Source organism: Maylandia zebra, linkage group LG13 (assembly GCF_041146795.1).
Source record: "Maylandia zebra isolate NMK-2024a linkage group LG13, Mzebra_GT3a, whole genome shotgun sequence".
Lineage (NCBI taxonomy): Eukaryota > Metazoa > Chordata > Actinopteri > Cichliformes > Cichlidae > Maylandia > Maylandia zebra.
The window spans coordinates 16,998,574-17,012,216 of NC_135179.1; the positions used below are offsets into that span (position 1 = coordinate 16,998,574).

The window sequence follows — 13,643 nt, forward strand, 5'->3', positions numbered from 1 at the left end:
GTATAATTATGGAAGGTTCCTGTGGTGGAACTTCAAGGTTTCTGTTAGTTAATTGTTTTTCTATTACTTTGGTAATAAAGAGGTCTTTATTAGTGGGGACAGCTGTAAAACCTATAAAAATACAGTTAAAAATCTAAAATCCGAACCTTATGATATTGTGGAAGAATTTCTTAAATTTATGTATTATTCACATTATTTTATTGTATAATGCCTTTCTGCAACTAGATTTTAGCATGTCTCAGTGTCTCTCACACTCATACTCTGATGGTCGTCTGCCCCGTGATGATGGCTGCTCTCACCAAGCTTCATTCTGTCTGTTTTTATTAAATCCAGTTCTAGAGCATTAAGGGCTAACACAGACAGACGACTCATCACATTCACATCGGTCAACTTAGAATCACCAATGATCCTAAATGAAAACTTTTGGGCTGCAAAAGTACCTGAGGAGAAAAATGCCTCACCTTTCACCTTTGATTTCCAGGTAAAGACCCCCCCCCCCCCCCCCCCCCCCCCCACACACACACACACACACAAAACAAACAAAAACAAAACAAATCAGGTCAGTCCGATTAAAAATGTCTTTATGTCTTTTCCAAGTGTGATAGAATAGAAAGGATATTTTAAGTGACCCAAAAAGGACTGTATTGATTACACAGTAGAACACAGAGTCATAAACGGGCAAAAAAGTTTTTTATTTATTTTATATAAAACTCCATATCAAATGCAGTTGACTTCAGCCTATATGCTGATAACAGCAAAGATATTATACATAAAAACCACACATAAAACATCGTAAAACGTAAATAAACTTCTAATCGGGATATAGGAACGCCCTCTAGTTTCCTTGTTTACCATTGGCTAGAAGGTGTTTGCTTTCAGACCAATCAGGTGCAGGAACGAAGCAGAACCAGGAAGTTACGAACAGGGCGAAGAAGTTAGAAGACACTGTGGGAAATATTTTCCATAAATAGTTTAAACTTAAGGTCACAGTGACTTATCTGAAGGTTCCTTCTCACTCCTGGCATGTACACATTTTAAATGAGCTGCTTTTTCGAGTGTTTTAAACGCCGTTAAAACATTTGTTGATTTGCTTTGCTAGAGCATGGAGTTAAAGGACGTGGAGAGGCGCTGCTGTGTTGTCAAGGTGTCAGAGGCGTCTTCGGCAAAGAAACCGGTGAGCTGCAGCGGAGTTGTTGTCCACCCTCGCACAGGAATCATCATATGCACCGGACTCCCGTTTTCACGTTTTATCATCGACGGAGACCCCCTCTACTGGGACCACGACTTCTTGCCACCTCACAGCTTCAGTGCCAAACTTCAAATCTGCGTCACCTTTCCAACTGACACCAAGCAGAGCGCACGGAGAGCAACAATCACACCCACTAGAAGCAAAACAGCAGCAGGGCAGAGGGAGGCTGCAGCCGAGCTGCTGATGCTGGTGAACTGCGTGGAGTTTAAACACGCTTTCCAGGCAGTTTTCCAGGAGGCCGACCAGTGGCGTTTCCATTGTGATGAGGATGAGGAGCTGCTCAGAGATTTTCACTTCCTCAGCTGGTTTGCTGTACTCAGGGTAGGTGTGGTGCTAGACAGCAGCCAGGATTCAGGCACCATCCCCTGGCAGAGCAGTGCGCCTCTCCAGAAGGGCTGCCCTGTTGTTGCCTGCGGCTCACCTTTTGGCTCCCTCTGCTTGGATCTCTTCATCAGCACCCTCAGCAGAGGCATCATCAGTAACCTTGCTGGAGAAGATAACGCTGTCATCCTCACAGACGCCCGCTGCCTGCCAGGCACAGAAGGTGGAGGGTTGTTTGTGGTGAAAGGTGCAGGCAGCGTGCATCTCATCGGGCTGATTGTGTCTCCATTTGGCTGGAAGGCCAATGAGTGGATTGGCCTCACTCTGGTCTGCTCTGCCCAGTTGGTCTTCAGGAATCTCATCAGCTGCCTGAGTGTCCAGGATCCCCTCAGAAATGTTTGGCTTCATCCAGGAGAGTTGGACATCCAGATGTCCACCGCTGCTCACGAGTCAAAAGCTGTTAAATACCCCACTGTTTGCTTTGTGGACAGCGGGCAGTTCTGGGGTTCAGGGGTTGTTGTCGGCTCTCGACTGGTTGTGTCGTGCAGGCATGTTGTCAACAGGAAGTCTAAAGTCCGCTTGAAGTTCCACCATAGGGACAGGTGATGGCACATTTACTATCTTAAACCCCCTCCTAATTGAAGCAGAAATTAATTCAAACCTTATTAAACACTAAAATGTGTTAATCCGCTAATCTTAGTCTTCTTTTCAAACCTAACACAGTTTTGGGTAGAAAAAAAAACAAGCATAAACAAGTACTAGGAACTTGCCTGCAGATTGACCTGGTTTGGATGAGAGAAAATCAAAAATATATTCAAACTTGTGCATCAAATTCTTGATTTTTAACACCATTAAAGATGTATTCGGTACTATTATTCCAGCCTGGAAAAAAATGAGTGCAATTTATAGGCAGTAATAAACTTCTGAATGTATGGACAGTCCTATAAGCTGACATGGACTTGCTGCATCAAAGACAAAGCTTTCTGTATGGATCTACACCATATGGGATTATGGTCTTTTCCTGTTTATTTAGCAACTTCACCACATTTTGGAAGTATGTTTTGTGATCACAGAATGTGTAAGACTAATAATCCTCACTTTTTTGGCGATTTTCTTTTCTCAGAGTCCATGATTCAGTGGGTGATGTCCTTTTTTCCACTAAAGCATCTTCACCCTATGACCTCGCTTTGGTGCAGCTCAGAGATGCTGTCCCAGAAGCTGTGGTCTCACGGATGTGTCAGAGTTTCATTCCAGGTTTGATTTCAGTCTTGTGCAGCAGAAACAGTAGAATTATTGTTATTTTCTTATAAGCAGTTCCAGAAGAGAGTTTCTGCTTCTTTACGCTTAAAAACCGTTATGGCCTTTTCTAACTTCAGGTGAATCTGTAGTTGTCGTCGGATACGGTGGGCTGGGTCGGAGCTGCGGTCCGTCCCTGACCTGCGGCGTCCTATCCAAAGCCATTAGCTGGAATTGCCAGCCTGTCATGCTCCAGACCACATGTGCAGTACAAGCGGGAACCAGCGGGGGTGCTGTGGTGCAGAGATGCTCAGGAGAGCTGCTGGGTAAGGAGGTCCTGCAGGAAGAAAGCCATGTGCACCTTTTGAACAGAGGGGGGCACATGATAACCACAGAAAACGTCTCTGTGCAGGGAAAAGTCAGCTGTGCTTATATCAGTGGTTCAGTCAGCACTGCTGTGGCTTTGAATTCACAAAAAAATGTTTCTTTGTTGTGTTGCAGGGATCGTTTCCAGCAACACGCGAGACATGGCCACTAAAGTGACTTACCCACATCTGAACTTCAGCGTCCCAGTGACTGTTTTCCAGAGATTGTTGCAGCACTTTGAGCAGACAAAGGATGTTAATGTATTCAGGGAGCTGGACAGTACAGAAAAAGAAATCAGGAGGGTGTGGAGACTACAAGGTGCTCAGAGCAAACTGTAACCGAGGACCCCTGCACTACACTGACACGTGGTACAGATGACAAATCAGAATTAATTAGATGAGACATTTGCAACTGAAGGAATAATTACTGCTTAATTGTCATCTCAGAGTCATGTGGTTAACCAGAAAATCTTTATAAGGGTACTAATGTTTACAGGTACTTTAAGTACATTTATACCTGTTTAATTGCACAATAATTACATTAAATAATTTTTTTTTCAGCTAATGATTAGTGTTTTCTTGGTGTGCTGCTGGATTCCCAAGGTTATAAAATACATTTATCCATTTATAAAATAAAATAAAAAAGATTACGTAATCTGCTGGGATAAAAAAAGTGAATCATCCAACTTTTGATCCTTATTTATGTTACAGTTACAGCATCAAAGACACATTTCTCAGAGCATGTGTTAGGATTTACACCTGCGTCTGGTGCATACAGTTTGTTTTTTTTACCAGGCGGGGAGGAATATTCAGCATAATAGGCTGACAGGCTGCTGAAAATGATTGGTCCCTTTGGGTAGCCAGAGGACTGCTGTCGGTTTCAGGTATTCAGACATCTGTTGGCAGACGTACCCACTCACAGTGAACACATTTGAGGGTTCACCCACTGGGAAGCTACTGGTTCTTATTTCCATTATCACAGAAACGTGAAACTGAGAAATGACATTTCAGAGAATTGGTTGCTGTCAGTTTTTACAATGCTAAGACGAGCTTTCTGGGCCTGAACTCCTGAGGATGTGCATACGCTCTAACATGCTGAAAGGTTTCTATTTCACTGTTCCCAGGCTGAATAGTTCATAGTGGAGTTTTCAGCAGTGTCCCAAGGAGGCTGAGGAGAGAGTTTTCTAAAGGCATTGTGCTGTTCGAAGTGCTGATATGCAGACTTGTGTCTGTATCTCATTTCTGCTGGTTTCTCATAGCTACAAGCCACACTTCACTGCAGAATGAGGTGCAGTAGGGGTAGAAATGAGCTGAGAAGGACACTGAATCCTTAAGGAGCATTTCGCACAGAGACGCATATGCTGTTTTTTTTTTAAATAGCATCTAATTATAGGTGCAGTGTTCGTCCATGCTGCACTGCTCATTAAAATAAGGCAAATATATAGATTTTAATTTGCTATCTGTAATCACAAATATGGCTAGCCTGTCTGTGCACCAGTAACCAACTTTGCTAGAGGAATTTTTATTTTAGAAGATGTAGTAATATTCTGAGCAGTTTACACACTAGTGGAAAAACTCAAAGGAGCACTTTTAATTAAGAGTATAGCATCAAGTCAGTTAAACTTCTGGGATCTTGATCTGGTCAGTTAAGTAGCAGAGGGTTGTTAATCAGTTTCAGCTGCTTGGGTGGTAATGAAATTAACAACAGGTGCAGAAGAGAAGCAACGTTGAGACAATCTTTCTCACTAGTTTTGCATTTAGCCAGGGTCAGAGCCTCTAATAGCATGAGGTGATACCTGGATTCTACAGACATTACACAGGTAGTTCAAGTCTTCCAGGATACCAGGTTTGCTGCGTCTCCCAGCACAGTCTCTCGAGCATGGAGGAGATTCCAGGAGACGGGCAGAGAGCCTGTCAAGGCCCTGTTGAAGGGCCTGAACCCATTAGCAGGACTGGTGTTTGCTTCTTTGTAGAAGAAGGATGAACACTACCAGAGCTACAAAATGAGTTCCAGCAGGTCACTGGTGTGAATGTCTCTGACCAAACAATCAGAAACAGACTGAGGGTGGCCTGAGGGCCTGACATCATTTAGCGGATCCCTGTGCTCACTTCCCAGCACCATTAAGCCCGATTGACATTTGACATAGAATACCAAAATTGGCAGGTCCACCACTGGCACCCTGTGCTTTTCTTAGTTAAAAGCAGGTTCACCCTGAGCACATGCGACTATGTGAAAGGATCTGGAGAAGTTGTGGAGACTCAAGACTGTCCAGGACCTCAGTGATGGCCTGGCCCACATCTGGGAAGAGATTCCCCAGGACACGGTCTTCTCATTAGGAGCATGCCCCAACAATGTCAGGTATTCATACAAGCACGTGGGGGCCATAGAAACTACTGATTACCATTTTGAGTTGCTCCAATCAATTTTAATCATTTTTTCCATTTGATTTTAAGGATTTCTTTGATTTCAGCCCTGTATAGTAGGGGTGCAACGCTGCACAAAATTCACAGTCCGGTTTGATATTTTTTTGATACAAAAAAATGTTCATGCCTTTTTAATTTGTCATTTATTAAAATTATAAATATATATTTTAACTCAAAAGTACAGTTTTTAAATGTAATGTTGCTGAAACAACAAAATAATAATAAAAAAAAAATCTATCTGCTCGAGGAATCACTCATCTTTGGAAAATCGAGTTTATTACAGAGAAATGGCTCTTTCCAAAATAAAAGCTATACTATACGCTTCTTCTGGGCTATATTCTCAGCAGCATATTAAACATATCAGGTCCCCATAAGGAGAATCCTGTGCTAACGGCTGTCTAAATGACTCGGGTAAAGTTTGTAGCATGCGTGCGTGTTGTTTTTGTCTGCTTCCACTTGTCTTTGCACTAGGATGATGTCGGTGTAAATGTGCAGTCATGTTCGTTGTGTTCCCACTAGTGCTGTCAGCGTTAATCTCGTTAAAATGACATTAACGCCACAACGCGGCAAATCTCCGTTAACGAGCTACCGCGGATTGCCCCTTGCGTGGGGCTGGACAGCGTCAACACATTAACGAGCAAACTGCGCTAACGCACTAGTTCCCACCCATGTAATTGAGCACTGCGTGGTACATCCGACATACTGTTTTACTTTTGTCCATGACAGGCTTACCTTCAGGGTCATACTTCACATGAAAACCAAAATAGTTCCAAACGCCAGATTTGAATGAGGGTGGGGGAGGTTCAATTTCGGCTAGCAGACAGCATCTTTAGAAGAAAAGTTGATAAAATCTGATGTGTTTTCAATGTGTTCCAGCAATTTTGTTTGAGTAATGTAGTATCTAACAGTTTCAACTCGATGTTATATGGGTGTTGGTGCACACATGTAGGTCAGTATTATGAAACAACAACAACAAAAAAAGTAAAACAAAAAATAAAAGCAGTTCATCCAACACAGTCTTAGGTAAATTTGTTTATCAGAGAATTCTGGCAAAATCATGAACCCATGCAAGGTGACTTTGCTGAGTAAGCTTCATCCTCTTGACGTCAGTAATGCACGTAAGCACCTTTCTGTCTGCCAGACTGACTCGCTGATATCCTGGCCAAAAATGAGATGTTCTTTTACAAACACTTATTGTAAGAGTGCTGTAGGACTTTTTTTTGTAAAGGATCCCTTACATTTATCAAATTTGACTTGTTCTTTTAGTGTCTCAATCAAAATTTCCCTTTGTCCAAAACTCTGTTTTATGACTAACCGTTTGCCTAATTAATCATGCCCATCAGCTATACTTATGTTGTGCTTATTTGCCATTTTTTTTCACACTAACAAGGTGCACAGGAATACAATCAACTTTCTAAACCAGCATGTTATTTTTGTTATTTTATTGTATTGTTCAAAGAGCAGATTTAGAGACAAACAGCAGAAAATGACAGACTTTAGTACTGCTTTTCAATGTTCCAGGAAAAAAGGAACAAATGTCAAAGCTATGCATCAGAAAGTCGGCTTTCTTAGCTGACGTGTCATTTCAAAAATATATTTGTAGTGTTTTTTTATTTGTATTTAGTGGTCTCAGTCAATAGTTCTCCAGGCTTTCTGAAGTTCTTTCTCTGGACACTGGCTGTTTTTGTTTCCCGCCCCCATCATTGTCAATCCTCAATCCAGTCCTTGTACCTGAATATTTTCAGAAGAATGCTTTTTGTCAAGCTACTTAATGCTAACCTATGAATCATTTAAGCATAAGCAAAGACTGGTACCTTGTTAACACACTCAGTATAATGTCTTTTATTGAATCAGACGTGTTAAAGTCAGACATTCTTTTAGATGAGTGGCTCCTCAGTGTTGCACTCACTCCCCACCTCCCCTCCTCCTCTCACTCACTCACTCACTCACTCACTCACTCACTCACTCACTCTCACACACACACACACACACACACACACACACACACACACACACACACACACACACACACACACACACACACACACACAGAGCCTCCAAGGGCATCTCCATACAAGCTCTCAGTGAGCAGCCTGCCACTAGAATCATTACTATATTTTCTCACTTGTTACATCAATTAAACTTATACCCGATTAACTATCAGCAAACTCGCATATGAAATATGATTCCCTGTCCCGATTTCCTCTTCTTTATATTATTTGTCACTTTTTAAATATAAACTTTAAACCTGTAGGTTCGATTTTCCATTTAGAAACTGCATTTACTTGCCTCGTCTTTGTCTAATATTTAAATTGATTTGATCTGAAACATTTAAGTGTGACAAACATACATAAAATTGTACTATCATACCATTTCTCTTATTCAGAATCATGTATAATGATGGGCTGGAGACATTTCTTTTCACATTCCTGTAGACACACACAGACACTAATCTATCAAGGTTACAGCTGTCTACACACACAAAATCCAGACATTAGAACAAACATTCATCATCTTAATTAGATGTATATTTTGATTATATCATTAAGAATAAAGATGATTTACTATTAGCCAAAGCAAATACAGATAAACTCTGTCATAGCATTTTGTATCTCTGTAAACATAAAATGCTGGATCTTAAGACCTTGTCCTCTCTTTCAATCACACATTTCTTGACAGCAGCCAACAACCAAAGAAGAGCTTTGAATATCCTTCAAGAAGCCTGGTGAACTATTCCTGAAGACTACTTAAAAGAAATGACAAGACAAAAGTTTGCCCAAGAGAGTTTAGGCTGTGTTGAAGAATAAAGGTGGTCATAGTAATTATTCACTTTCAAGCTCATTAAAATTGTACAAACTCCTCTTATGCCTTATACACTCTATTTCCCTGTTCCCAGCTTCCTTGGAAATTAAAGTAATGAAGAGCGGTTCAAGACTTTTGCACAGTGCTATAGATATTTTGTATATGTATGTCTATAGGATAGCCCAATATTTTCTTACCGGTGAATTTAAAGTCCCTCCATTCTCTGTTAATGAGTTGATATTAAAACGCTAAATAAAACAAGCTATGCGGCTGGTTTCAAGGGTTCCAGTGGTGCTAAGCTCCAAAGTTCAATCTCCTGGTAACCCACATTAACACTCCTATTGAGTTCAGGTCAATCCTAATGCATGTTATGTCATTTTGCACTTCTGGATGGATGCAAACTGCATTTCGTTGCCCTGTACCTGTGCATGTGCAATGACAATAAAGTTGAATTGTATTCTATTCTATTCTATTTTCAACAAATAGAGAGCTAGGCTCCCCTTGTGCAGCCGGGGAACAAGATGCTTTGGCTCCAGTTTAGACATGAAAAGAAAAGAGAACACACTCAGTTGTACGGTGGCCACTGGAGCCACATAGATACGTTTATTTTATTCCATTTTTTTATTAAACACAATAACCAATCCACACTATGATACGATGTACACTTGTCAACTAAGCAGCATGTTCTGCTAGTCTTTCAAGGCATTGATTACGGGACTAATAGGTGACATTCTGCCTTCTGATACACACAATATATACAAGCTAAAGAGTGACGCATGAGAAACCTTTTCTTAAGTCATGAATGAGACAGAGCACTACTGTCACATAAGAGCTGAAGCATAAGAGATGAAAATGGCAAAGTCAAAAGGTGCTTTTCAATATTCTAATGTGGCTTTCTCTCTTTTCTTTTCTTTTTCTTTTTGCCAGATTTCTGCCTTAAAGCAAATCTGATTATCTAAATGTTGTTAATCAGCAAACATAATCGATGAAAGATGCCAATTTGGACGACTGAAGTGCACCCGATCTCGCTTTGTTTATTTTATTCTTTTTAATGTAAAGCACCTGCAGCTTCTTAAAGTCTCCATTATGCATCAGCTAAAAACTGCTCAAAGATAGTTTAAAGGACAGACAACAGAAGAGAACAAAGATTCACAAGTATGAAGGACAAAATTCATGACACCAGACCCATAATTTCTTAACTGTGATCCCCCCACCCCTCCCTTGCTCTTTATCACCCTGTAACAAGAATTACTTCCATAGCATCTGTATCTTCACCCTCCCAACCTGTGCCACTTTCCCCCCCTTTGCTTTTTTTATAATCCAGTGTTGTTCTGAGTGTGAGCGCTTGATCCCGTCCATCTCTTTGCAGGATTTGTGTGTATAAGTGTGTGTGTGTGTAAGTTTGGGACCACAGAGATGCTCCTTTAGAGATTGGTTGGCCCGTTTACCAGATATATCCCCCGTCATCCACCTCTCCCACCTCCTCTTCTTCAGCCTCCTCTGCAGTCTCCTCGGCTTCTTTCTCCTCCTCGTCTTCCCATCCAACCCCACTTCCAAAATCACCTGAATATGCCATTTCGTAATCTGCGGGAAGACGGAGAGAAATCACACGGGCATGGGAGGGGGGGGATGCAGAGAAATCGAATTATCCGCTGTGGCCATCTTGCACATTGCAATATATTCTGTTCAGCATGCCTTCCTCTCAGTTTTGATGGAGTCCTTTCTGTGCCAGTGAGAAATGCTAAAATCAATTTAAAAACACTGACTGCAATGGCAAAAAAAAAATTGGGGGGGGGGGGGGTGTTTGACTTTGTCTGGATTTTAATAGCTATTTCTAAACCTTGCCAAGGGACCTATTCTTATCAGGCACAGGTTCAGTCCAACCAGTCCTCATTTATCTTGAAAGACTTTTCTCACAGCGACAAGCGGCGCTTTAGAATGCAAATGACTCCGGACACATGAATGTGGCACTTGGTCCCTACTGTGAGTTATGCTGCAGTGGGCCTCGGCCCTTTAACATAAAGAAAGCCTTGTGCAGAATGCATGCAGCGGGGACACGTGCAGAATTGCGCCGATCTGCACTGAACTCTCACTGCATTCAGCTTTCAAGTTCAAAAAATCTGTTTTTTATCGGTATGCGAAACCTTTCGACACTCACCGCAATCTGGCTTGCCACGAATCCTCGATCCGGCCACTTCTCCTCCGTTTTGGTTGACACACCAACACTCCCCCCTGTCACACTGCTGCTTCCTGTAGAAGCCGTCTTCGTCACAGCTAGGAATGAATCGACCTGCCATTTACACGCACACACATAAATAAATAAGAGCAGAGTAAGGTAAAGAGGCCTCGCCTTCAATCTCGCACAGTTTCTCAGTGTGGCTCATCACACATGAGCCCAAGTGACAATATAATGCATGCAGCATATGTGGAGGCTAATTCTATATTCCATGAAAACAATATGTTCATGGAGGAATACCCAGAGGAAGTCAGCATGCTGCAGCCTACTGAGGTGATGTGGGGGTGGCTGGCTATCATGATGTTATAAGGGAGGACGTATAAAAAGCAGCCTGTGATCACACCTAAGTATAGCTGTGTTTGTCAGTGAGGCAAAAATTAGCCTGGTTGTAAACTTCAGAGATGGGCGGATCTGTTGTGTTGCTTAATTGTTTTTTGATACATTTGTAAATGTAATGAAAAATAATAATTAGGGACGGCTGAACTGTCTATCCAGTTTTTCGGGGGAACGTCAGCGCGTCAGGCTGGCAGACTGCCCCCTGCTCACCGCTCTGTGTCCTTGGAGAGTCTTGACTCAGAGCCCAGTCAGCAAGACAAAATCAAAATCTGCAGTGCACACATGCACACTCACACATAATCCCACACTGCTCCTCTTTACTTCTTAACATGCACGCGTAAGACAAACACAAAGATGCCCGTATCATGTTATAATCCACAGAAGGGATCAGGGACTAACCCCCTGCACCTACCAAACTTCCTCTTCCCGCCGTCTAATACTTGGATCCTCTCGAGTTCAGCAAGGCAGGGGGGTTCTTAAAAGAAGTGGAAATAAAGGCACAATTAGTCACAGAAGAGAGAAAATAACAAAAATCTTAGAGAGCTGCAACTATAATCCATGTATTTTAGGACCCTTTCTTCCCAAATAAATAACTGCACAATCCTGGGACCTAGTTTCTGCTCAGCTGCTTGGCTGACACGCTCAATCTCCGAGAGCGGTGGGAGAATCAGGCTGTCAACAAGCAGCAGAAATGTTTTTAGTGCCTTGCGGTGACCGTTTCGGCCCATAGGGGGACTGAAGGATGAGGAGGAAGACAAACACTGATGGGCCAGCGCACAACACAGACGCAGCCACACCTCGAGGGCAGCCGAGCGCCTTGAAGTTTGATTGCATGTGCCAGAAGGGAAAATGTCAGCATACAGACAAGTGAGTGCGAACCCACAAGCCTGCAAACCTCACATAATCCCCCAAACACTCACTCTCTCTCCAGAAGCAGAGGCACCATTCAGCAGTGGAGACCTTGCCGTCCCTGTAGGAATCGCAGGAGTTGAAGAAGGGCCGAATGCAGACCTCATACTTGTCTAGGTTGATGGCAGCCAGCTCGGCCTGATCCAGGTACAGGTCGCTATTGGTGTCCAGCTTGGAGAACATCCAGCCTATGGAGTCCTTACAGCTGGCCACCAGGCTCCTGTCCAGCACTGCCAACACACAGAGGCAGACAAACAAACATAGACTTTTTTCAGGGGGACAGCTGCACAAATGGAAAAAATCACGCCAGCATGCTCAGAAACATCTCCTGTTTCCAATGAAAAAAAAAACTGCATTTATCATCCTCCTAATGCCTTCCAGTGCTGCCAGTTTCAACGTTAAAAAAAAAGAAAAAGTTTTGCATATGAAAATGGCATTATAACGTATTGTTCTCCCGGCTTTACAACGCCGGTTGATGCTTGGAACTTCCTGACTGTACCCTGAGGCATAAACATCCTCCTGTATGTGATGCAGCGTTATGTTACACTATCCATCCAAGATAGTTTCAGGCAAATGGTTGCAAGTGGCACCAACAGGACAATTTGATTTTCCTGCTGTACTTCTTTTTACTATTTTAATTATAGTGATTGGCTGATACGATTACTGATTACAAATCCTTGAACCAGAAAATAGCTCGTGGAAGGCATCCAGTTTATTTCTTTATGAGGCATCTATTATTTTTTGTGAATCTAGAGATCCAGAGATGTACAGTGTTAAACAGCCAAGAGCTACAGTGTCGACTGTCAGCAGCAGAAACAAACTTTGTCTTAAATGAGACATGAAAAATAGATTTAATGGCTTTCTTAGATATTTTATAGTACGCTACCCTGCATCTAAAGCATTGAAATGCCCTCTTCATGCAATGAGTTTATTAAGTAGTAGCGCTAACCTGATGTGGTGCTGACTGCAGTGGCTTTGGCCCCGGGCTTGCTGTTGTTGTTCTGGTTGGCATTACTCTGCAGTAGCTGGAACCAGTCCCTCAGACGCTCCCCGAGATCAGCCAGATCCTGCCCGGTGCAGCCCTCTGTGTAAGTACAGGAGAGAAAAATATTTGTTGCACCTATTTATGCAGTTATGATGGCTGTTATGCTTGAGTAGATGTGTGAGAATAAAACAAAACAAAACAAAACACGAGTTGTATGTCATGTATGTTGCTCTCACCATGTTTACTCTCCTTGGTTGTAGGAGCAGTAGTTGGACAAGGACACAGACCAGAACACTTCAGGGTAAGATCCTTCCCCGTAAGACACGCCTGCTGCTCCAGCTTGCACTGCAACACACATACAGTCATTAAACACACACGCACACACACCGATGACATCGACAAGGGGACACAAAGGTGAAGTGAAATGAGTTATTGCCGCAACGCAGATCAAATATTCATGAGGTGACCGACTGTAAGCCTTAATTCAAAATCAGAGTCCTGCTCTTGAATGCGCTTCCCAACCTTTACTTGCACACAAGGTCAGAAATAGTGATTCAAAAGACAAAGCATTAATCAATAAACACATGGGATTCTGTCACCGCAAGCCACCAATTGGTTCCTCTGAGGCCATACATCACGGCTCTTTGTCTCAGCTTTGTGTCCCTTGAGATTCTCCTCACACTGCTTAGCTCTGAATGTGCAAAGGTGTGTGTCGGTTCTTACCAAACGACGCAGAGCACGTACAGCATGTACCACGGATTTCAAGATGTGTGTAAAAGT

At 42.5% G+C, this 13,643-nt stretch overlaps 2 protein-coding genes across 4 annotated transcripts in view; one reads left to right on the top strand and one right to left on the bottom strand.

The window, feature by feature from the left end:
* Positions 1-887: 887 nt before the first annotated feature.
* tysnd1 (trypsin like peroxisomal matrix peptidase 1) lies at positions 888-3,736 on the top strand. Of its 3 annotated transcripts, none has more exons than XM_004551648.3 (5): positions 888-1,021; positions 1,100-2,172; positions 2,694-2,824; positions 2,947-3,132; positions 3,308-3,736. In XM_004551648.3, the coding sequence occupies exons 2-5, from the start codon at positions 1,103-1,105 to the stop codon at positions 3,508-3,510; spliced, it is 1,590 nt and encodes a 529-aa protein (XP_004551705.3). In that variant the 5' UTR covers positions 888-1,021; positions 1,100-1,102; the 3' UTR covers positions 3,511-3,736. The 3 variants fall into 3 exon arrangements, with proteins under 3 accessions (XP_004551705.3, XP_004551706.3, XP_076747757.1); XM_004551649.3 differs by having other exon boundaries at positions 897-1,004; XM_076891642.1 differs by having other exon boundaries at positions 897-2,172.
* Positions 3,737-8,966: 5,230 nt separating this feature from the next.
* Positions 8,967-13,643, bottom strand: part of spock2 (SPARC (osteonectin), cwcv and kazal like domains proteoglycan 2) — a 38,848-nt gene continuing 34,171 nt past the window's right edge. Inside the window, exons 5-10 of the mRNA XM_004551653.6 lie at positions 13,100-13,208; positions 12,828-12,962; positions 11,890-12,108; positions 11,382-11,444; positions 10,556-10,687; positions 8,967-9,981 (exon numbers count right to left, since the gene is read on the bottom strand). Of these exons, the coding sequence (XP_004551710.1) occupies positions 9,842-9,981; positions 10,556-10,687; positions 11,382-11,444; positions 11,890-12,108; positions 12,828-12,962; positions 13,100-13,208 (798 nt within the window). The 3' untranslated portion in view covers positions 8,967-9,841. The remainder of the gene's footprint in view (positions 9,982-10,555; positions 10,688-11,381; positions 11,445-11,889; positions 12,109-12,827; positions 12,963-13,099; positions 13,209-13,643) is intronic.

Bases quoted from the DNA above. Each gene is read 5' to 3' on its own strand.
- tysnd1 (XM_004551648.3), top strand. From the start codon at position 1,103: ATGGAGTTAAAGGACGTGGAGAGGCGCTGCTGTGTTGTCAAGGTGTCA. The intron at 2,173-2,693 runs GTGATGGCACAT...TTCTTTTCTCAG, and splicing joins AAGTTCCACCATAGGGACAG to AGTCCATGATTCAGTGGGTG. The intron at 2,825-2,946 runs GTTTGATTTCAG...TTCTAACTTCAG, and splicing joins GTGTCAGAGTTTCATTCCAG to GTGAATCTGTAGTTGTCGTC.